The sequence below is a fragment of the Helicoverpa zea genome, chromosome 21 (assembly GCF_022581195.2).
Source record: "Helicoverpa zea isolate HzStark_Cry1AcR chromosome 21, ilHelZeax1.1, whole genome shotgun sequence".
NCBI classification, from domain to species: domain Eukaryota; kingdom Metazoa; phylum Arthropoda; class Insecta; order Lepidoptera; family Noctuidae; genus Helicoverpa; species Helicoverpa zea.
In genome coordinates, this window is record NC_061472.1 from 9,183,991 (window position 1) to 9,209,684 (window position 25,694).

The following is a 25,694-nucleotide window of genomic DNA, read 5'->3' on the forward strand; positions in this document are numbered from 1 at the left end:
CTATGTCATTAACAATGGAAAAGGGTTGGAAATCGTAAACAATCATTTTTAAAAGGCACAAGTCAATTTTGTTCCTTTCCTCTGGTCTAAGTTTTTTTGGTAGGTATGCGTGCATACCTCTCTGAACTCTTTTAGGGGGTTCGTTAATATCACCAACACCAAGGCATGCAGCGTTCCTCTTCCTATTCCCATCAACAACATTTTCCACATGCAAACCTTCGACTTCAGATGACAAGGGAATTGTACTCACCGTTTCAGGTGCTGTTGATGTTGATTCAAGAGTTTTTCCAAAACTCATTAAAGGACAATGGGCACTTTGTATGGGATTTGGTACCCGCTCCAACAGTAACGTATGATATATCATTAGAAAGGTATTTACGTGAACAATAATAAAAACTATGGGGCTTGCCTCAATTAGCTGTCCGATCCGAGTAACGATAAAAATTAAATCGACATAGAAACAAGTATGTCATCCATATATGCAAATTCATTAAGAGGCATATGTCGTCAGTATAATAATTTTAAACTCAGTTAATAGACATCTTAAATTGTTTGAGATACACTATATTGTAATCTAAAGGTTGTAATAGTCTATGGAGTCATACTACGGAAACACAATCGTCATCTGATTTGACAAAAGTTCAAAACATTTCTGAAAACACAACTAATCATTTTAGTTACATACTATCTTTAAACATACTGGCTTCCATGTACCTACACATTATATGAAATAAAAAAAACCTGTTATTAAAACACGATAATCATCAAACATTAATTGATTGTAAATACTGAAAGACTTTCATCAAATACATAAGCTATATTCTGCGTGAACTGCAAAGGTTTGCACACAGACTTTTTTTAAAGCAGTGGGCAGGCAAACATTCTAAGAAGGCCAAATTCTTGTTTTTTTGTTACTTTACCAGTTTTTATTCAATACAGTTGGATTTAAGAACTACATCTACGTTGATGATTTATGAACATTATACATTCTATTAGTCGATGTCACGCGAAATGGACAAGGAATTGGGACTAGTCGTCATAGTAAACATTTTTTGGCTTGCCAAGACCTACGCAATGGTACTAGAATCAACACTGTTGGACAGGGTACCAAAACGCCCATCGTCCTTATTATACACCGAAATGTGTTTCTGTTTCAGGTGTGATTTTAAATTTGTTACACTCGTCCTAAACGACAACTGCCGAAGACAGTAATTACATGTAGCAGTTTTACTGCCATCAATGGACTTATCAAAAAAGTTCCATATTGGTAAATCGCTATTCCTTTTAGACATTTTCGTCCGTTAAACACACACAAAACACAAAATATCTCACTTAATACCTAAATCGTCCTTACACTATTATATACAATCATAGATAGTCAATATACATAAATATTACGTGTCCTATCACTATTATTCACTATTAATTACTAACACTATAAAACATGAACGCTATAACACTATGAAATATGTTTACGCGTGAGCCGCCTGAGATCGCAAGTACGCGGTGCGAAAAATATTAGCGCGAGCGACCGATAGCAATCGCAAGCATGCGACGACTGGCCGCCCCGCCCACCGCCGCCGGCCGCGCCGCGTCTTGCTATCTGCTATTGCTAGGGGCAACGCAAATAGAAGACGGCGAGACGAAGGTACGGTACAGACACGGCGCAGATACGGTGCAGGCGCGATATCTGCGCAAACAGACGCGGGGACGATACGGCAAGTTAAGTCATTATAGAGCGTGATATTGACGGGATAAGACATGTATTCCTCTTCAGACGAAGATGAAGATGCACTGGCTTTGCTACAGATTATTAATTTACAGCAAAGACCAAGAAGGTATTGGATACATCCAGTGTGGAGAAATGCCGAAGAGCACAGGTACTATAAAATAATGGAAACATTATATGAATATCCTGATCGTTTTCGCACAGTTTATAAAATGTCACTGGAATGTTACCATATCGTATTGTCAAAAGTAAGAGAAGGACTTCGGAAGCAAGTTACAAATTGGAGAAAACCAATCAGCCCTGAAGAAAGACTACTGATAACTTTAAGGTAAGTGAAACTATTTTTTACAGATCAAACTTTTATTGACAAATCAAAAGATAATATTCATTGAAAATGTTTTTGGTTTAGCATCTTTGCTACAATTAGTATTTATAAATTGCTCTCAGTGTTACAGCTAATTTGAGTATCTGTCAAGCTGTCATCATGTGCTGTCCTTATCTCACAATACAGAATCAGCGCATGCGGACAGGGACAGCACATGACTACTCAAGCTAGCTGTCGCACTAAGAGCCATTTATAAATAAGGTATATTCCCGCTGTCCACCCCCTGCTTGTCCACCCCGGGTGGACAGAGACACAAATGATTTAAAAACCGATTAATTTTAAATGATTTAGTAGGTAATATGAAACTCGTGTCTTTTTCCACCTGGGGTGGCCGGCGGAAATCATTTAAAATTAATCGGTTTTTAAATCATTTGTGTCTCTGTCCACCCGGGGTGGACAAGCAGGGGGGTTGACAGTGGGAATATACCTATATAAATACAGGCCTAGTTCAAGGCATTGGATAGTTCTCATTAAAATCACTTATTTCGTCTTCATGAGATTGGATAGATGTCTCTGGATTCGGGTGAGGTGTAGCTGGAGTTATTGGTGAAAATATTGGCAAATATAATGTAGTTGGAGTTGCCGGAGGTGCTAAGGATTGTGCTCTTTCATAAGCTCCCGGTGTCCGCGTTTGCTGATATTCTGAAATGCTGAGTTGATAAGCTTTCTCATCATAAGTTCGGTGTCTTGAAGGCCCAGCTATTTGTTCAATTACAGCCACTGCCGCCGGTGGTGCTGGATTTATATACTCTCCGGATATCAAAGTCAGCTGAGTTTCCGGATTTTTGTTAGCTGCTGCAGTATGTTTAGCTGTCTGCTGAGTCGAGGTAAACAAAGGTGCTGGACTTGTATTAGCTCTGGATGTAAGAGTCTGCTGGGTTGCACCTTCATTAGGATCATAATCTGTCTCTCGAGAAGGTGTTCGTGGATAATACGGCTGTGTCCTAGGATAACTAGGTACTGGCTCATTTAAAATTTGCTCTGATAAATTGAGAACGCCCATTTTAAATCTTCGTTTTTGGGCTGGTGTCATTGTTTTCATATCTGGAAGCATGCTTTGAAAAAAAGCTAGATCGCTGTCTATTTCAGGCTCAGCTCTATGTATGGTCTTCATTTGTAATGCTCTTTGACTGAAATATTCATGTGCTGATTTATTGACATCTTTTAAAGAGATTGCCCTAGATTTATTTAATGCTGGTAGCAGTGGCGGTGTTGGAGTGGATTGATTGGAGATGGAATCCGAATTTGTGTTTTCACAAGGTAGTTGACCAGTACACAGTGTCTCATCGACTTCTTCACTATCATTACCGTCTGTGCTATCATATTTGCTTAGATTACTTTTGGTTGGTCGGGACTTCAAGTAATTGTCTAAAAAATGTAGATGTGGTGAAAGGTAGTACTCTTTAATCGTCTTTGCACCTGATCCAGATGGCAAATCTAGCCTTTTCTTGTTTTTGCTGTAACTACATCGAATATTCTTCCACCGTTCTTTACATTCTTGGGCTGAAAAATATTTAAGGAGATTAGTTACAATGTGTGTTTAGATTGAGGTGCCACTTTTCGCATCTTAAAGTGGCTAATGGAGTTATTTAGTAGTAGTTTACAAAATTTTGTAGAACGGATATTGGATTTTGTAGTAGAATACTTCAAAAGTTAAATGAATATAAAGGTGGCACCTCAATCTAACTGTTTGGATTAAGGTACCACTCAGAACTGGGAATATTATGGATGAGTTTTCATTCTTTCATTCAGAATTCTGGAGTACTACAAAATAATACAAAATTTTGATAAAATTTCATCCATAATTTTCCCAGTTCTGAGTGGCACCTCAATCCAAACAGTTAGATTGAGGTGCCACCTTTATATTCATTTAACTTTTGAAGTATTTTACTACAAAATCCAATATCCGTTCTACAAAATTTTGTAAACTACTACTAAATAACTCCATTAGCCACTTTACGATGCGAAAAGTGGCACCTCAATCTAAACACACATATGTTACATACTTATTGCTATTTTATTTTTGTTACAGATACTACTCAGATGGCTGTTCGTTTACATCACTTTCTGGATATGTATTGAGAGGAGGCAGTACCGTCCGGCAAATTGTGCATGAAACCTCTAGCGTTTTGTGGGAATGCCTACAGCCGGAATATATGCCTGTACCTACACGACAAAAATGGGTAGAAGTTGCTGAACGGTTTTACACTCTCTGGAATTTACCGAATTGTGTTGGGAGTTTAGATGGAAAGCATATTAGAATTACAGCGCCCATCAACTCGGGTTCGACTTTCATAAATTATAAGGGATATTTCTCTATTGTATTGTTAGCAGTTGTAGATGCAGATGGTTTCTTTTTAACTATAGATGTTGGTGAATACGGCCGAAATAGTGATGGGCGAGTATTACAAGTTAGCTCTTTTGGACAAGCTATGGATCTAGGCGATCTCGATTTACCGAACCCTACACCTTTGCCTGGAGAAACACAGAATGTGCCCTTTTATTTTGTGGCAGATGAAGCTTTTCCACTAAAAAGAAATATTATGAGACCATATGGTCGAAATCAATTGACTAATGAGAGAAGAGCTTATAATAACAGGTTGTCAAGGGCACGTAAGTCAGTAGAATGTGCCTATGGTATGTTAGCGTCAAAGTTTGGTGGACTTTACACGCCTATTTGCTGCAAACCAGAATATGTTGATAATATTATAAAAGCAATGTGTGTGTTGCATAACGTAATTCGCACATGTGATGGTAAAAAATCAAATCCACGGTTTAGAAATAATTTGATAGGAGCAAACATTAACATGCGATTAATGGGAGAAAATCCCTACCATATCAGGGAATATCTTACAACATATCTAACACAACGATCTCCGATTCCGTTTCAGACTAGACATAATGTTTAAAATTTAAATAAAATACATACCTGTTGCACCGACTTTTATTGCTATTTCTTGCCATATTTTGTCTTGCACATTTCTGTTACTGTACCCTGTCTTAGTGTAGTCATAGATATTCGGGTATTGCTCAATTAACTCGCAAAACTCAATATTAAACTCAATATCGTCACGCATCCTGTATACGAAGCGACGTGCGTCTTGCGTTATCTTTTGTTCGTGACTGAAGGCGGCAAGCGGACGGCGTAGGCACGCCGCTCCTCGCCCCCCGCCACGTCGCCAGCAGATGTAATGCCTCGTTTATGCCTCGTTTACACTCAGCACGAGTGGGCAGGGAAGTGGGAAGGGAAGGGAGCAGCGCGAGAGTGTAAACACGATACTTCCCATGCCGTTGCCGCTGCCACTCGCGTTGTCCGGCGCTCCCTCGATTGTCGGTTTTTCGTGCGCGAAGCAAAGGACTTGCAACGCGAGCGGCAGCGTGTGTTTACATTCAGCCCTCCCTCGCGCTCACTTGTCGCCCGGCGTTTTGAGCGGAAGGACGTATTTTTTGCATTTAATTTTTTGTCCATTTCTAGACGTCAGCATTTACTAAAGTATTATTATATCTGTGACTATGTCTACGGTACCACCACTAGAGTGGAGTAATGAAAAATTAATACAGTTTTTGGAATTGTACGAAAGTGAGAGAATAATATGGGATCCACGTGATAAAAATCATAAATTGAAGCATAAAGTACACGATGCATGGAATCGCATCAGTACTCAAATGAACAATACTCCAATAGAAGAGCTAAAATGGAAGAAGAAATCGCTTATGGCTACATTTCGACAACTCTTAAAGAAAAAGAAAGCGTCCATACGTTCCGGAGCAGGTGCTGATGATGTGTTCCAGCCAATATGGTTTCCTTTTGAAACTATGGAAAGATTTTTAGGCCCACTGTATGACGTGGATGAAACAATTAACACGGAACAAAAGGTAACTTCATTCAAATATTAAAACACTTGATAAAATTTATTAAACATTTTTAATTAGATGATTATTACAGCTTACATAGTATTACTACTATATTTAGTTATTTTCTGTATTCAAATTATGAAAATAATGCGCAAATTCAGTTCGAATTTCACAAACGTTTCTAGATGAGCGTCTTGGTACATCCGCTATTGGCCTAATAGCTAAATTATCTGGGTTGGTTTGATTTTGTCTCCAAGAGCCATCAATATTTACTCCGTCTACTACGGAATCAAAAGTTCCCGGAGGAGCGTAAATATTACTAGAGGTTTTACTGTTTTTTAAAAAATTATGTAATAAAATACAGGTCATTGTTACTGTTGGTACATTCTCTATATCGATCTCGATTGGTTTTCTAAATATTCGAAAAACAGTTGTTAAAATACCGAAGACATTTTCTACAATGACACGAGAACTCGAAAGTTTGTGATTAAAAGTGCGTTCCATTGTGTTAAAATTATAATTACCAGGAAAGGGTTTCATTATATGTTTATGTAAAGCAAAAGCTCCATCACCAAGAAATACATAGGGTACATCAATTTCTCTTCCGGGTAAGGGCGCGTCTGGTGGCAAATTAATAGTGCCTGCGTCAATTTTTTGCCAGAGTAAACAGTTTTGAAAAATTCCTCCATCACTAATACGTCCCTGGGCACCAATATCAGCAAAAATAAAACGGTATTCACTGTCAACTAGAGCCATTAGTACGATGCTATATGTATGCTTATAGTTGTAATATTGTGAGCCACTGTGTGGAGGACATTTAATTACAATATGCTTCCCATCTATAGCTCCGACACATCGAGGAAATTTCCTTCTAAATCCTTCTTCTATAATTAACCATTCCGCTGGTGTTTGTGGTAACTGAAACAAAAAAAGTATAATTATTTATTTAAATTTTCAGAATTTTCATACTGAGGAGGCACAATCTCCAGATGTCGAACCGCCACTTCAATCACCATCACACCAGCAAATCAATTCGCCGTCATGGCCAGTTCCTTCGCTGTCACAGTCAGTTTCTTCGTCATCACAGGCAGACCGATCATCAACACCAGTACATAACAGGCCAAACAAAGCCAAAAAAAAACCAAGCCTTGACATAGATGAGGCTCAAAATAAAATATCTCAGACTTTAGACACTTTGAACCAAGTGCTAAGAGATAAAAGAACTCATACAAATGAAAACAATGAAGACGAGTGTGATCTTTATGCGAAACTCTTAGCTAAAAAATTACGAAAATATCCCGAGTCAATACGGGGAACAATTATGTACGAAATAGATGGGTTACTTTTGCAAAATCCTTATCCCACCATCAACCATCAAGTTGATCGACCGTCAAGTGTCTTATCAAATCATTCAACGTCATCGCAATCACAGTATTCAGATTACCAAGTCACATCAAACCCACCGATTCAACAATCTCAACGTGTTTATATCATGCAACCAACGGTACAGTCTGACTCATCAGTAGAGATCAGTATCCCAGAAATGAATGTACCAGCTTCTCCAAGCCATGAGATACCACGAACTTCATCAACACAATATATTATGTTGGAACCAAGAGTACAGCCCAGATTCGAAAGAAGTGTTACACCTCAAAACCAAATGAATGTGATTGAAAGAGCCTACTGGAACGCTACCCAGAATTGAATTCTATTATTTTTTTCATTTAGATTGTTTAATTTCGTTAGTGATGTGATGCGCAGTGTATTTTGATTATATCATTTGTATACCTAATTTAATACAATAAAACATAAAAAGTACTTGTGTTACTCACCTTAATTTGATCCTTGAGAACAGAGTTGATAGCTTTGCATACTTCAGGAATAATTAACGAAATGGCTGGTGTAGAAACCTTGAATAAGTAGTGGAGACTTTTGTAACTATCCCCCGTTGCTAAATATCGTAATGTTATTGCCAAACGTATTTTTGCTGGTATGGGCATTCGCAGTCTCGTTTGCTGTTTTTCAATCATAAATGTAATTTTATGTAACAAGAATTTAAAATCAGAAGGTGACATTCTGCAAAAGTTAGAAAACTCGGCAGCATCTTCGGAAGTCAACTCCATAAAAAAATATTCATGCTGTTTCTGTAACAAAAATATAATCATCATGAATTCATTTATTAAACTATTATCAAAAGTGTATGCACTTTACAGGTAGTTATAGTAGTACTTACGTCGTTCGATTCAGATGAATTTTTTTCATCCACCATCTTCTTTGGCGATAGCGTCTTTTTTTCTGATTTCTTTTTAAAACGTTTAAATAATTCAATAAACTAAGTAGACATACAGCTGTCGCCGCAACAACCTCGACGTCAGCCATGTTTGCGAGTCGCCCGGCAAAGAAGTATGAGGGCTGAATGTAAACGACACACTCGCGTTGACACTGCCGCGGCAACATTCGCGGCGACGCGAGTGGCAAGGGAAGTGGCTGAGTGTAAATGACATATAATAACGGTAAGGCGCAAGCGGCGTCTCGCATTATATACAGTATGAACAAAGATACGTAGCGATATATTTTAAACTGTTCAAATTTTCGTCCATATGGATATTTAAAGGCTGATTTACATTGATACAGTAGCTAATCCATGATTTTAATGAAAATCCGATGTAATTTAACTTATTATGATTTGATTTATGTATTTCGATGTTATTCGTATTTTAAAGTAGTTAAATAGCAAACATAGCGGTTACATATTGCAAACATAAGTACAGTCGACAGCACATCAAGCTATACAGTTTGACCTTGAGCACGCCTTTATTGCACTTGTAATAGTGGCGGCTTTCGTAGCGCAATGTTACACTTGATGTGCTGTCGACTGTACATAGGAATTATAATGATACAAAAGGAGGGAATTAGTATTCGAAAAAAAACCGAAAGGATGTGTATTAAATGTTATTTCCACTAAATAGCACCTTGTATAATTATACTCTGTGCCGTACCGTCCCCGCGTCTGTTTGCGCAGATATCGCGCCTGCACCGTATCTGCGCCGTGTCTGTACCGTACCTTCGTCTCGCCGTCTTCTATTTGCGTTGCCCCCTAGTCTGCGATTGCGATTGCGTGCGATTCGAGAATGATGCGAGTTGCGACGCGCACGGACAGAGACAGAACGCGTGTGATATTTTTATTAGCTAGATAGCAACTTAGCAAGTAGCAACAAGTGTGAGCCACGATAGCATTTGATATATGCTATGTATAAATAGCACGGTGCTATATTTTGTTATATGATATATTATCCACCACTAGTTGTGTTGTGTTCTTCGTCACTACTTTCTAGTGATGAATTTGCTGTGTCAGGGAGCAAAAGACTTATGGTCTCCGAACAGAATGGGTTCTTGACATTCCATATGGTTCTTGACATTCCCAATTGAATCTAAAAATAAAGAGTATTTACTGTAAATAATCTTGTTTTAAATTAACTCGCCATTTTGTTTGAATGAGTGTTAAACAAAATGGCGGAACAAAGCGGAATATTTTCTTTCACAATTCTCTTTAGGAAAGTCTAAACTTTATTTAAAAAAATTGATCATTACTCGGAAATGCTCGGAACACATACAAAACCCTTTCTGTTTTTTTTTTTTTTAAATAGACTTTGAGATTATTTTAGTATCCTTTGCGAAATTAAAAAAATAAGCATTTATGAGTCTATATCATAAATGAAATGATATTATTAATTTTGTTACATTCCTTGAACTTCCATATTCGAAGTGCCTTTCCCACCAACTATCAACAAAACGACTAAAGGTCTCAGCACACATATGGGATCGGAAAGGGATCGTAACCGTAACGCCTTTCGCCTCGCTGTCAACCAGGCGTCAACCTACTATGCACGTAACGAAAGCGTATCAGCAGCGCCTGTACGTCAACTCGGCTACGGCTAGGCGACACCGCGCTTACGCCTCGCCGCCCCCTAGCTGACCTGGTTGGCACCAGATCAGTTTGAATCCAAACGTTAAGCGTAGCGCACGGTTATGTCTTGGTTTACAATACGTGAGTTGGCTATCATAGCCATAGCACTTGATGAAGAGGAAAAAGAAAATAGCAAGAAAAAAAGAAAAAGATATTGGGTACACAGTATGAATAAAGCAAGGAGTACTGAAGGGGAATTTCGGACTATAAAAAAACATTTGATGGATGATGAAGAGAAATTTTATATTTATTTTCATATGCCGAAATATCTCTTTTATAACATATTGCAGTCTATAGATGAATGTGTAAGGAAGAAGAATACAACATTCAGAGAAACAATATCGCCCGAAGAAAAACTAGCTGTAACGTTAAGGTGAGAAATTGCATTTGTTTTTGGAATTTTTAATCTGGTCTACATAAATATTTGTACTATAATTTTAATGTTTGTATTGTTCTTTTTTTTAAGTGTACAAAAAAAATACTCGGTTCCGAAACTACAAGATAAATTAATTTTAATCCTCTGTCGATAAAAAATATTTCTTTTGGAACGCAACCCTCATTTGCGATCAGGTGTGCACAGGGGATGTACGTTTTATGTCTGGTGTATGTGTGTATATATTTTGTGTGATTGCGTAAGGTATTTTAGTAAATGCAACTTTTTTGTAGTTTAGGTAAAAAAAAATACCCATAAATCACATATTTTTTTATTATACAAAACTATATTATTAAATCCAAAAATTATGGCAATTAAACAAAAATAGCGCCACAACAAAAATACAATCATTGTATAAATTAAAGATTGTTTGAAGTATCAAGAGCCAGATCAAAAGCCATTTTCTTCTAAGTTTGAAATATTAAAATCATGAATGTTTGAAGCGCCAGATGTTGATTGCATCTCGTGGCTAATGTTATTTAGAGTGGTATAACCTCGAGGCATGTCATCTTCTCTTTGGGGAATGTAAGGGTTGCGATAACTGTAATAGCTTTGTTTCTCTGCGATTTCTTTTAACTCCATTTCCGAAACTGCGAAACTTCCATTCTGAAAATTTTTTAACCGTTGCCGCAATGCTCTTAAAAAATGTATCTATCTCATCTTTTTTGGTTTCATTGTGATTTAATAAATATTTCATTGAAGTTTGTGACGCTGAATTTTTTTCAATATTAAGATTTTTTTTTTTGAAATTTTGGATGCAACTGAAGATGCAGAAGACTCAGGACGCGGCGAAAGTGGAGTAGTTTCCGTTTGTAAGTTTTCTGGAGACTGAATTATGTTTATTGAGTTCTGTGAATCATCATTACCCAAGAAACTGCTAACATCTGAACCGTCATCATCATCAACCGAAGAGATCGTATTTCTTTCTTTGTAATGAGGTACTAAAAAACTCATTTCATCTTCAAAGGTCCACTTTTTCGTCGTCGGGGCTGCCTGACCACTTTTAGTTTTACGCTTCTTCATAGCTCGTCGGTGAGACTCTCTAAGATTTAACCAAGTTTTCTTGCACTCAGATTCTGAAATAAAATAAATCATGGTTAACTATATCAAGCGCATGTAGTTACACATGTATGTGTGAAAGGGAGTACGTACACACACATTCACATAAACATATACACGTATTATAAAACGTATATTAAATATACATTTATTGTTGCAGGTACTTCATAACTGGATCTACATTTACTAATTTATCATCGAGCTTCCGTTTAGGAGAATCAACTATTCGTTTGATAGTAATAGATGTGTGCAATGCAATAATAAATAAATTAATGCCAATTCATATACCTCAACCAACTACAGCCACATGGCAAGGAATCGAAGAAGGATTTAAAAATAAATGGAACTTTCCGAATTGCATAGGCGCCATTGACGGCAAACATGTAAATATAATTGCACCTCCCAATACTACCGTGTATATCCAAAACACTGTAACTCGAGTTACAGTCTTTTGCCTTAATAGCGCTCATTTGATTCCTTCGAGGCAGTTACATATCTCTATAATATTACTTTTTCATTTTAAAGTACATAGAAGGAGATAGGAGCACCTAAAAAACACTGTATTTTAGTTACATTTATGGTTTAGTTTGGCATATCACTGTAATTGAAGTTACAGTGTGTTGGCAAAACATTTTACGCGCGAATAGCCGAAAGCTTTAGATACAGTGTTTTCGATACCCAAACAATCTTGACACGCCGCGCGCGGCGACACTTCTCTGCGCGTAATACTTGCAAGACGCGCGGGGGGTGGAGCGAGGGCTCAACGGTTAGTAGTCAGTCGTGAATCATTGCTTGCTCGGACGCGCGTGTTTTGATCGATGGCGCGTACCTACTTTCGATAGATTTTCGTTTGTGCGTTTAAACGAGTTTATAAATAATAACAATGAGTGGGTATCGAAATAGATTATTAGTGAAATTGTCACAAAGCAATAAACAACATCACAACAACTCATCATGTACCACAATGGCTTCAGAATTAAACAGTGTGTTGAATGAAAAAGAGAATATCACCGGCATTAATAAGGAGCGTCCTGGTATCAATACATCATACGATTGTGGTAGCATTGAATATGATTGTTCCACATATGCATTCGATTCACGTAATATAAGCCCCTTGATACCCCTTAGTGAATCTCAAATAAATGAGTGTATTGCCGACAATCTTGGTGGCGACGTCAACTACGTTGATTTATTACCCGTACCTGCTTCTAGTACCAATCAAGAATTATGCAAGGATTTAAGTAGCCAACCCTGCGCAGAGAGTCCATCATTCCATTCTGATACTGGACCCGTAATTAATGTAGACGCGGCGCCCTCTTCTACTTCCAACGTAGAGTGTCTCGATACGTCAAGTGCTGTATTTCCGTGTGAAACACTAGAAGAAACTTATTCTCCACCAGTCAAAAGATGCCGAGACCCTAACGTTATTTTGGAAAATCAAGCAAAAAAGCATCCCATGAGACCTTCTTGCCAAAACTGCAAAAAAAACTGTTCTGTTAACATCTCTGAATCCAACAGAGAGACCATTCACAGTCAGTTTTGGAGTATGGACAGACAGAGACGACGGGATTACTTATCAAGACAGGTGCATAAAATGTCCACGGCAACCAAAACGGCTGGTCCTACCTCAAGGCGACACAACACTTTGACATGGACTCTTAATGAGTTCAAGGTATGCAAAACATTTTTTTTAAATACCTTAGGATACAGTAACGATGAAGCAGTCCAGGCTGTTCTAAAACAAAATCACTTGAGTGGAAATAAAAATCCTAAAATTAGTGCTGCTCCTGATCCCAGAGGTCGTCACACACCTTATAATGCTTATTCTGCGGAGTACGAAGACGAAATGAAGAATTTTATATTAAAGTATAATCCTATGCCATCACACTATAATATAAAACATGCGCCTAACAGAAAATATCTGCCAGTAGGCGTGAATTTTACATCCATATACAAAGAATTTCAAATATACTGTCAAGAGAAAAACCTGAAAGTTTGTAGTTGGGCACATTTTCACCAGATGATCAAACAGCTCAATCTTTCTACAGCAGAGCCAGCTCAAGATATTTGTACAAAATGTAGAAACCACGAGGTAAAACATAAAGCATTACCTCTACCGTGTAATTGTACTGACTGTATAGATATAGGCAAACATTTAGAAAACAAAAGAGATTCAAGAAGAGATTTGAAAGCAATAGAAGAAAAGTGTGAAAATTCAGAAGGACGAGACGTGCTGTATACTGTAGATATGCAAAAAGCTATTTGTATGCCACTGTTAACTACAAAAGAATACTTTTTTTCAAGAAAACTCGTACTTTTCAATGAATCATTTGTGCCTCCGGGAAAAAACAAACAGGCTGTCTGTGCCGTTTGGCATGAGGGAGAAAGTGGTAGAAAAGCTCACAATGTTGCTTCTACGTACACCCATTTTCTTAGAAAATATTGCAGAGACCTGAAGTCCGTAACATTTTTCTTGGATAATTGTAATGCACAAAATAAAAATAAGATACTATTGTCTGCTTTGATAAGAGTTATTAATGATAAAATGACAAATATAGACAAAATTACTCTGGAATACTTTGAACCAGGACACACCTTTATGGCCGCTGATGCTGTACACGCCGCAATCACAAAAAAATTGAAATCTAAGGGACAAGTCTACGATATAGATGATTTTATATGTACAATTAAAAGTTCACGAAAAAACATGCAAGTCGACTTATTAGGTCACCAAAATATGATAATGTTTAGTAATGATTCCAAAGTAGCATTTCCCAAAGAATATAACATACATAACCTTAAAGTAATCGAATTTAGAAGAAATAATGTAACAATATTTGTTAAGAATGATTACAATGCTGAATTTAAAGAGATATTTTTTTTGAAAAAGAAAATAGAAATAATATTGCGGGCAAAAATATCAAACGGAGTAAATGATCTTTTGGAAGACATACCTAAGGAGAGTCAACCCAGAGGTATTAGCGAGATTAAAAAAAAAGAGTTATTAGACTTGTGCAAGTCAATACCTCAAACAAGAACATTTTTTTATGAAAATCTTGTTGTCTCGGAATCACCCGATCTTGACGAACACATTGATACTGATTTAATATAACTTCTAAGTAATTTACAGACTGATTACTAATAAAAACTTGATCTCATTATTGAATTTTTTGTATTTAATTTGCATTTTTTTTTTTTAGTTTTGTTATGTTAATTTTAATTTTACTGCAACGGTTATTCTACCTAAGAAATAAGTAAGAATTAAGAAATAATAATTGATGTTTGGAGAAGTCTAAGTTGAGCTTTTGTTATTCAAGTATTTTTGATTTTATTTTTGAAATGTTTGATTTTATTTGTAATTTTTCGTTTGATTATAATGTAAGATTTGATTCATTTTATTATAACAAATAAATAATTTTTAATGTAAATTCTGTTTTATTATTTTTGACATAAGTGGACCCAAACAAAATTTAACACCCCTATAACACTTTGTAACTGTAAGTATTTAAAATTGTCAATGTAAATTCATTCGGACATCCTCATAAATACTTATTATTGTTAAGGTAATACACTGTATTTGAAAATACAGTGTTTTTGTATGATCCATTGGCTCTGTTCTCATAAAACCAATACACTGTAACTAAATATACAGTGTTCTGCTCAAACAATCGGATAAATAAATCTTAGTTTTATTGGGGCAATACACGTTTACTTAGTTAAGTCTTATTGTATGGATCGTATGGTTGTAAAAAACTTTTTTACAAAAAAATTAAACCGACTTCCCAAAACACTAAAAAGCAAAAAAAAACTATTTTTAGGTGCATCGGCCTAGAAGTCGGTGTCTAATGGATGTTACTAAGTTAATTTTGCCACCGACTTCTAGGCCGATGCACCTAAAAATAGTTTTTTTTTGCTTTTTAGTGTTTTGGGAAGTCGGTTTAATTTTTTTGTAAAAAAGTTTTTTATTTAAAGCTTTTCAGTGATACGAATAGTTGTCACTATCCATACAAGTGAGAAGTTCTCATCAATACAAAGAATATAAGTCCAAATACGAGGTATTTTACATATTCAGTTGTCGAGTTCCCTCGACTTACTTTCTCTGGTCTCCATCATCAGGTCAGCTCCAAACCTTCACTGTTGCAAAGGTCTTGTCAATACAAATAATTTAAGCCCAAACACGAGGTAGTTTACATATTCAGTTGTCGAGTTCCCTCGACCTCCTCTGGTCTCCATCATCAGGTCAGCTCCAAACCTTCACTGTTGAATAGTGCTATCAGGCATACACCTGACTGTCAAGTTTTTACCCTATTATGCCTACAACTTTCGAAAGTTGCCCTCGATTTCTCAGGGTTCCCATCATCAGATCCTGACCTGATGTCTATGGGACCACCTCGGGAGTATATCCTATCAAACAAAAAAAGAATCATCAAAATCGATTAATAACTGGCGGAGTAATCGCGTAACAAACATACAAAAAAAAAAAAAAAAAAAAAAAAAATACGGTCGAATTGAGAACCTCCTTTTTTGAAGTCGGTTAAAAATTAAGATGGTTAGATTAGACGTAAAAATGCCTATAATTTGGTACCTATTACTATATACTTTATTTTTAATATATTAAGAAAACAAACCAAAAATCAAAAAAAGTTTTAATAGCCCTTTACACGAAAAAGGTACTTTTGAGATACAGTGTTTTGGATTTACACGTCAGAATAGTGGATCGTTGTTTTTTAACTATAAAAAAACATTTTCTATTGTTTTGTTAACTATAGTTGATCCTGAATACAGATTCATAGCGGTTGATGTAGGAGCTAGACATGCGCAAAACAGTGCAACACGAAGTAATGTGATATGTCATTACATTTCGTGCCGAGTAATATTACAGTTTACCATCACTTCAAACATCACGCGTGATGTGGCGCCATGCGATAGCACACTGTCGCGCATGTTCTAATGTAATACAATGTTTAGGTGTAATAGAACATAACACTTAACAGTGAGCGATATGATGTTTCATAGTGATGTTCAACATCATGATGACATGAATGAAAAGTAATGAGCACTAAGCTACCACCCGTCGCGCCGTATTTTACGAAATTTAACAAAGTTGATTTCCCTTCATACTTAAACCTTACAAATTACTAACGGTTTTTCCAGGCTTAGGACTGGCAATATTCATGGATTAAAAATAACTATGAAAGTGTAATGAAATATCCCATGAATATAGGCGTATTTAAAAATCAACTTTATGTACAATGATTGCATTTTTTTATATACATACTAAATATACTATATATACCTACCTACTATATACACATTAAATATCTTTATATTTATATTCATCAGAATTATTATACATTTATGTACATACCTACATACATTAATATAAAATATATACATAATATACAGTATCTATTTTTATATTATACACACATAAAGCTGTAAAATATTTAATTACAGCTAATAAATATCAATTCTGACAGTTTTTTTGTTTTGAGTCGTGTCCGTCTCTCATTCAATATTAAGCCAGCTTTGGAGAAGACACGCTCGCACGGTACTGATGTGGCTGTGATGTTTAGGCGTTTCAGCATATATTTATATAAGCGCGGATACACGCACTTCCGATCTTTCCACCACAGCAGTGGATTTTCCGTTCTTTTAATAAGCGGTTCCTCCATGTACTTATCGAACTCCACAATACCGGCTGCAGTCGGATTTTGGGGAATATGAGCGGAAATTTCTTCATCGAACTCATCCCAAATAGATCCAGTTTTCGGCTGAGGAACCGGTACTTCTTCAACAGATTCCTGCAAAACCTGGGTGCGATCTGAGCCAATTCTTAATTTCAAAGTTGAAGCAGCTCTTTCAAAATTACGAAAGTTACTAAATCCGCTTTTTTTAAAACGCGGGTCTAATATGGTCGCCTCGCAAAGAAGCGTATTATTTTCGACTTCTCCAAACCGTTGCTGCATCTGAACTTTCAGATTATTATGCATCTGCTGAATTTTTTCATTGCACTCGGGAACGTATTTGTTTAGAGCCCGGTTAATAATTTTACAAAATACTATGTATTTTGAGGCAGAAACATACATTTCACCACTAATCTCAACCGTTATTTCGTAAAAAATTTTTAAAAGTTCTGTCGCCTTTTCAATGGTCAGCCAGTCGTCCTGCGGTAAACTGATATCTGGACGCATTATTGCGAGAGTGGCGATAAGGGCTTCCTTTATTTTTATTATTCTTTGTAGGGCATCATACGTGGAATTCCAGCGAGTAACGACGTCTTGTTTGAGTTTTAGGGGCGAAATATTCATTTGTTCTTGTATCTCGGCCAATTTTTTTTTTGCAGGAGCGCTGCGGTGAAAATATTCAATGACATCTTTAACCCTACGCATAGTGTCAGATATGGCGTCCAAACTAGACTGCACTACTAAATTAATAGTGTGCGCATAACAAGACAAAGAGCGCCAGCCGCCTAGTCGTACAGCACTTAAAATATTTGCTGCATTGTCGCTGACGATCACATTCACGTACTGACGTATGTTCCATTCTTCAAATTTTGTTTCTAAGAAACTTTTGAGATTAAGGCTGGTGTGTCTCTCCTCAAACTCTATGCACCCGATCATTACTGTGCATAACTTGTGGGTGTCCGTATCAATAAAATGGGCAGTGATAGCAACATAACCATCTTGCACAGAGGATGTCCAGGCGTCTGTGGTTATACAAATAGCTGCAGCTTTTGCTATCTGTTCTTTAACTTTTTCCAGAACTTTTGCATACACTTTAGGAAGAATGCTCTCTGACAGAGTCTTCCGAGTCGGTAGTGTGTAGCCGGGATTCAACATTTCGACAAACTTCCTAAACTCAACTTCGTCGACCATGCGAAGGGCGTGGTAGCCTTTTGCTATCATCCGAACTAACTGTTCGTCCAGCTGCTGAATTCGGCTTCTAGGCAGAGATTTTTTCGTTTGAAGATAATCTGCCATTGTAGGTCCCTGCTGAATCTGCCTATGGCTTACCAATAAATCAGTGGCTGTCTCAGCTTGTGTACTGCATGAAGGTACCTGTTGAACATGCTCCATAACGCTATGCGAAACATGTGGTTCAGTTTCAAATGTTGTAACCGTTGCCGGTTGTCTGCTGCTATTTATTTGGATCGTGGGGTGAATAGATTTCATGTGCCGGCTTAGACTTCCTATCGAGCTGGACGAAACTGCCAATATACGGGAACAATAGCCGCATTTCGCCTTTTTGCTGGGTACAACTTCATCGAAGTGATTCCAGAGAGGGCTAAATTTTCTCTTACTCGCCATAATCACTAATAAAATGTACCTACCTACACGACGAACTTGCAAAAACGAAAGTCTAAAAGCTAAAATGTTTCTAATTACAGGTATATTTACAATTTTACTAACTTATTGTCCTTATTTACAGTTTAGCACATTTAGTGTTCAGAATGTTCACAGTCCAATACTATCTACACACACACAGTTACCTATATTGATTGCAATCACTATCACCTATCACACTTCAGAGATACAATTATCGAGAGTCGACTGTATTTAAATAATGACACGACCTTGACCGCGTAAGCAAACAAATAAACTAACTAAAAATATCGAAAATAACCGAAATTTGAAAGAAAAAGACAGTACAGTAGAAATGGAGTACATAGTCCATACATTGTAAAACGATACAACGGGTGGTGTCAAGAAAATGTAAACCTTTTGCAAATTACAATAGAGTCCTAAATAAAATGTTAAACCACCTGACCGAGCGAAATTCAAGTCGCGCACGCCATGTTCGGATCGGAACTTACGAAATAAACCGAACATAGCCGAATAGAACGCCGACGGGCGTTCGGTCGGGCAGGCTCGTGTGACACGTCACACGAGCCTGCCCGACCGAACGCCGTGCGCTCTGCATTCATTTCATTCATCGCACAAGTCATAAGTGATGTCGAGAGCTGCGCGACCGCGTAATGTTTAGTGTGATGTGTGATGCTTAATTTAGTCGAGTAATGTGTGATATTACTCTACGCGGTCGGGTAATATTACGCGTAATGCATTACTCGCATCACTTACACATGTCTAGTAGGAGCCTATGGAAAAAACAGCGATGGCGGAATCTATTCATCATCTACATTTGGAAAGGCACTTGAAAGAAACACATTCAATATTCCATGTGACAAACCATTACCAGGAACTAATCATGCAATGCCACATGTATTTGTGGGAGACGAGGCATTTCCATTGAAGACATATTTATTAAGACCATATCCTCGCTCAAATACACGGAGACTATCAGGTGCTATAAAATGATATGTACAGATCCTGAACGGCAATATAATTACCGCTTATCACGAGCTAGAAGGGTTGTTGAAAACGCTTTAGGAATTTTATATCAAAAATTTGCGATTTACAACAAAAATATTAAATTGCATCCAAAGTTTGTAGGTAAAGTGGTATTAACAACTTGCATTTTACACAATATGATGAGGACATATAACATTGAGATGAATTTACAGGAACCGAACAGAACAGAACAGGAAATTACAGTTGAATTCGGCGAAGACCGATTGTTAAGTCAATTACCAAGTATTAGTGGTGCCCATATGGCTACCGCTTTTAATGTACGTGAAAAGTTCAAAACATATTTTCAAACTTCTACCGGACGAGTTCCATGGCAATAGCTTTTAGCTTTAAATATTAATGTTGATTCTTAATGGATATTCCAGTTAAATTTTTCATTATAATTATATTAATCATAACTGTTTTATTTCCAATACATACCTACATACGCGAAAAACATTAAATAAATATTTAAATAGGAGTAGGTACTTACCAGATTGCTTTAAAGTAATACTTATTTGTTTCCAAGCCTCGTTCTTTTTTATAGTATTGCTGTATTTAGCATCACTTAAGTCATATAAATATGGATATTTTCTCACTTCTTCAATAAGTTTCTCCCTTTGCATCGTCATTTTGTTTTTGAATCGAACTTAAAATTTTAAATAAAACATACGCGCAACACGAATGAAATACTCTTTGCGAATGGCGGCGTCTTTAGCAGGCAAGTCACGGGAGGGGAAAGGGGAGAGGGTGGACGAAGAGATGTGAGCTCGGGTACGGAGAGACGTAAGCGCGGGGTCGGAGAAACGTAAGCGCGGGGACGATGAGCCGTAAGCGCGGGAATTCAAGTTCGGAGCCTGTTCCGAGGCGAGGCCATTACGTTATTATTCCGATTAGTGTGCGTTGCAGTAGGGAGTTTAAGGACGCGTTTGCAGTTTGAGCAAAATTAAGCTGTTTTTCGGTACATTTTGCGACTAAACCAAGCCAAATCAAATATGACAAATAACTCCTAGTTATAGCTTGGGTCTTCAACTATAAACGCGAGGAAGGTTTTTTTTGAAAAAATAAATTTTTGATATCATAAAAAAGTTATTTCGTAACCCCTTTCTACAAAATTCATGATTCCGGGTCAAGTTTAGGTACAATTTTCTACTAAGAATAAAGTAATTTAATATTGATTTATTTTTTGTAAATAGGCAAACATAGTCAAGATTAAATGTGAGGAAAAAAAATACAGTATTGTGCTATGAATAAGGTTAGAAAAAATAAAAACAAAACCAATTTTTTTCACATATTTTGCTACTAACGATGAGTCTTAACAGCTTGAAATAGGGGTTATTTTATTTGTATTCCTTCCGACCCACGATTGTGCGAAAGCCTCATTCTGAGTCAGTCTGCGCTCGGCCGCCGTCGTGAGAGGACACTGTATCGCTCGTTTCCAGCTGCTCGTGTTGAAAAAGATCGCTGTATAAATACAAAATATTCGACTAACCAAATTTGATCCTTCTAAGGTAAGATTATTGATTTTTATCATTACACCAAAATATTATGCAATATTGTAAATATTTCACTAAAAAATAACGTTTCATCGCACGTGATCATGAAGTACTTTGGTGACTGCTAACGTGGAGTGACCTGAAGGTATATCCTCGGTGTCTGCTACTGGAACTCCGCGACGAATATATCTAGGTGTACCGAGTTTGGGCTCGTTTTGTTAGCTATGATGAGACCTTACCACCGGACTTGATGGAGTGACCTGAAGGTATACCCTCGGTGTCTGCTACTGGAACTCCGCGACGAATTGAGTCAGATGTACCGAGTTTGGACTCGTTTTGTGTGTTATGAAGAGACTTTACCACCGGACTTGATGGAGTAACCTGAAGGTATACCCTCGGTGTCTGCTACTGGAACTCCGCGACGAATAGATCTAGGTGTACCGAGTTTGGGCTCGTTTTGTTAGCTATGATGAGACCTTACCACCGGACTTGGTGAAGTGACCTGAAGGTATACCCTCGGTGTCTGCTACTGGAACTCCGCGACGAATAGATCTAGGTGTACCGAGTTTGGGCTCGTTTTGTTAGCTATGATGAGACCTTACCACCGGACTTGATGAAGTGACCTGAAGGTATACCCTCGGTGTCTGCTACTGGAACTCCGTGACGAATAGATCTAGGTGTACCGAGTTTGGGCTCGTTTTGTTAGCTATGATGAGACCTTACCACCGGACTTGATGAAGTGACCTGAAGGTATACCCTCGGTGTCTGCTACTGGAACTCCGTGACGAATAGATCTAGGTGTACCGAGTTTGGGCTCGTTTTGTTAGCTATGATGAGACCTTACCACCGGACTTGATGAAGTGACCTGAAGGTATACCCTCGGTGTCTGCTACTGGAACTCCGAGACAAATAGATCTAGGTGTACCGAGTTTGGGCTCGTTTTGTTAGCTATGATGAGACCTTACCACCGGACTTGATGGAGTGACCTGAAGGTATACCCTCGGTGTCTGCTACTGGAACTCCGCGACGAATAGATCTAGGTGTACCGAGTTTGGGCTCGTTTTGTTAGCTATGATGAGACCTTACCACCGGACTAGATGAAGTGACCTGAAGGTATACCCTCGGTGTCTGCTACTGAAACTCTGCGACGAATAGAGTTAGGTGTACCGAGTTTGGACTCGTTTTTTTATTATTATTTTTTTTTTTTTTTATAATAAAATGTTTGAGTACATAATAACTATGAATATTCAATTGTTGTTATAGATGCCGAGAAGTCGAACGTTTGGCAAAAGCTCTCGTAAACAAGTGCTTTCCAGAAAAAATGCATTGGAAAATATAAGACGGTAATCATTTGTTTATGGAATGCTCATCATAATTGAGAACTGTCAAATTAATTCGTTTGTTTTCACAGACTTCGAGAAGTGAGTCGCAATTCTAGTGACATAAGTGAGGTGCATTCAGAAGAAACAGATTGTAGTACTTCCAATAACAATGACTTGGAGACATCTTACGTAAGTTATCATATTTCTTTACTACGACTTGTACATGTACTATTATTGTGTTTTGCTAACGTCCTTTGGTACAAATGACAAATTAAATATTTTTTTCTAGACCGCTGTGGATGAAGAAAAAGTAACCTATCAGATTTCAGGAAGAAGGCTTATTGAAATGGCTTATTTTATGGAGCAATTACAAGGAATCAGCAATCATAAGTCTATGTTTAATTGTAATTTGAGTACAATTGAACTATTGAGTGAAAAAAGGTCTGGGCTTCACTCGACCTTTTCAATTAAATGCAAAATGTGTGGTGCTGAATTCACGTTAGAATCATCCAAAAAAACTGAAAATAAAATGGACGTGAATGAAGAAATTGTCGCTGGTATAATGACGATTGGTGCTGGGGTTACACAGCTTAATACTGTTTTGTGTCATGTAAATATGCCACCAATGTCAGTACGATTGTACCAAGCTAAGCATGACATAATAAGTCGGTGGTGGAAAAAGGCTGCGCAGCACTACATGATCGAGGCGGGTAAAGAGGAGAAAGACAATGCTTTAGCTATTGGAAGTGTAAATACAGATGGGTTAGCTATGATACCTGTATCGGGTGATGCATGTTGGTCCAAGCGCTCTTATGGAACCAATTACAGTGCTTCCTCCGGTGTTGGTGCAATCGTAGGCATGCACTCAAAAAAAGTATTATATTATGGTGTCAAAAATAAATTCTGCAATATCTGTGCACGAGCAGAAAATAAAGGGGCATTACCTAGGAAACATGCTTGTTTTAAAAATTTTCAAGGTCCTTCTACCGCTATAGAAGCAGTTGTAATAACAGAGGGCTTCAAAAAGTCCATTGGTATGCATGGACTTATCTACCACCAGTTTATAGCAGATGGTGATTCAAGCACTTATGCTAGCATTAGGAACGCAAGGCCTTATGATAACATAACTGTGGGTAAAATCGAATGTAAAAATCATTTACTAAGAAATTACTGCAAAGGCCTGCTAGCAATTTGTAGTAATACTTCTTTCCACATAAGGGGCCGAAAGATTCTGAAAGAAAATTATTTGCGTATACGTTGGGGCATTGATAGTAGCGTCAAATATTGGTCCAATAAAAACGTTGCTTTCGAAGAAAAGGCAAGAGGTATCAAAAATGATATAATAAATGGTCCCTATCATATATTTGGTGATCACTCCAACTGCGCAACTTATTTTTGTAGTGATGACGTCAAAAAACGCAACGTGAATAATATGGTGCCAGAACTGACAGCTTACGGGGTCTTTCAAAAAGTTGAAGATTTGGCCCAACGTCTTTCACTGCATTCCTGTAGTTTTGTTTACAATGAAACAAATAATGCAGTGGAAAGTTTTAATGCACGAGTTGCAAAATTTATAGGAGGCAAAAGAGTGAACTTTACCCAGCGGGGGTCCTATCTTGCTCGTTGTGCTGCAGCCGTGGTGTCCTATAACACGGGTGTCCTTCAGTCGGCAGTACACAAATATATTTTTGGCACAGATGCCAATCCCGAAATTGTTCGGCTAGAAAAATTACGCCAAAATTTAAATCAAAAAAGGCACAACAGAAAAATTAAAAAGAAAAAGAATCCAAAGCCATCTGCATCTAAAGATGCCTATTATGGTGAAAGTTGCCAAAAGGTGGACATGAACGAGGAAGAATTTGAAGAGGCCAAAAATAAATTTTTAAATGCATTAGAACTTTCGGAGACTGAAAAGGTAAATTTAGAAAGGGACACAGTTTTGCAGAGTGGCAGTACATTATGGCTAGAAACTAGAAGGAAACTGCTGACAGCGTCGTGGTTCGCAGCAGTCTGTAAACGTCGCATAACCACTGAGTGTGGACCACTAATAAAACAAATATTGTATCAGAAAGACTTAAGCAATATCCCGTCAATAAAACATGGCAGAAGCAATGAAGCGACTGCCATCCGCGAACTTGCAGCGATCTTGAATATGCCCATTGAAAAGTGCGGGTTGTTCATAGACCGAGAATTTCCCTTTCTTGGAGCAACCCCCGACGGAAAGTGTGAGATTGGAATAATAGAAATAAAATGTCCATCTTCGGCATATGGTTTGGAGCCAGACGATGCCATTAAACTCAAAAAAGTTGATTTTTGGTTGCCTAGTGATAATTTATTTACGGTAAACAAAAAACATAAATGGTATTACCAAATACAAGGACAGCTACGCATTACTAGGCAAGACACTTGCGTGTTTGCTATTTGGACGGGCCCTGGCAAAGTCAAATATGAGTACATACAAAGAGATGAACAATTTTGGAAGGAAAAAATGGAGATAAATTTAATTAGTTTTTACCAAAATTGTCTTCTTCCAGAATTGATTGACCCAAGAATGTCACGGAATATGAAGCTGAGGGTACATTCCTCGCACTTAAAAAAAAATATTCTAGGGCTGAAAAATTTGTGAATAAATTAAAATGAATCCAAAACCTTCTTTTATTTCACATGAAACCATCACTTGTATTAAATAAAATATATATTTATTCATTCTCATCATAACTTACAAAACGAGCCCAAACTCGGTATACCTAGATCTATTCGTCGCGGAGTTCCAGTAGCAGACACCGAGGGTATACCTTCAGGTTACTCCATAAGTCCGCCGGTAAAGTCTCTTCATAACACACAAAACGAGTCCAAACTCGGTACACCTGACTCTATTCGTCACGGAGTTCCAGTAGCAGACACCGAGGGTATACCTTCAGGTCACTTCATCAAGTCCGGTGGTAAGGTCTCATCATAGCTAACAAAACGAGCCCAAACTCGGTACACCTAGATCTATTCGTCGCGGAGTTCCAGTAGCAGACACCGAGGGTATACCTTCAGGTTACTCCATCAAGTCCGGTGGTAAAGTCTCTTCATAACACACAAAACGAGTCCAAAC

The 25,694-nt window shown here is 37.5% G+C and overlaps 3 protein-coding genes across 3 annotated transcripts; 2 read left to right on the forward strand and 1 right to left on the reverse strand.

Annotated features, from left to right (window-relative positions):
- Positions 1-1,228: 1,228 nt before the first annotated feature.
- Positions 1,229-5,048, forward strand: LOC124640774 (protein ANTAGONIST OF LIKE HETEROCHROMATIN PROTEIN 1-like). Its single transcript, XM_047178699.1, has 2 exons — positions 1,229-2,057; positions 4,147-5,048. The coding sequence occupies exons 1-2, from the start codon at positions 1,762-1,764 to the stop codon at positions 5,021-5,023; spliced, it is 1,173 nt and encodes a 390-aa protein (XP_047034655.1). The 5' UTR covers positions 1,229-1,761; the 3' UTR covers positions 5,024-5,048.
- Positions 5,049-6,020: 972 nt separating this feature from the next.
- LOC124640775 (protein ANTAGONIST OF LIKE HETEROCHROMATIN PROTEIN 1-like) lies at positions 6,021-8,572 on the reverse strand. The gene is made up of 2 exons (XM_047178700.1): positions 7,802-8,572; positions 6,021-6,887 (listed from the first exon to the last, which is right to left on the reverse strand). Exons 1-2 carry the CDS (start codon positions 8,135-8,137, stop codon positions 6,084-6,086), a joined length of 1,140 nt encoding a protein of 379 aa, XP_047034656.1. The 5' UTR covers positions 8,138-8,572; the 3' UTR covers positions 6,021-6,083.
- Positions 8,573-20,429: 11,857 nt separating this feature from the next.
- On the forward strand, positions 20,430-25,242 carry LOC124640668. The gene is made up of 2 exons (XM_047178535.1): positions 20,430-22,783; positions 22,884-25,242. The coding sequence occupies exon 2, from the start codon at positions 22,941-22,943 to the stop codon at positions 25,218-25,220; it is 2,280 nt and encodes a 759-aa protein (XP_047034491.1). The 5' UTR covers positions 20,430-22,783; positions 22,884-22,940; the 3' UTR covers positions 25,221-25,242.
- Positions 25,243-25,694: the final 452 nt, after the last annotated feature.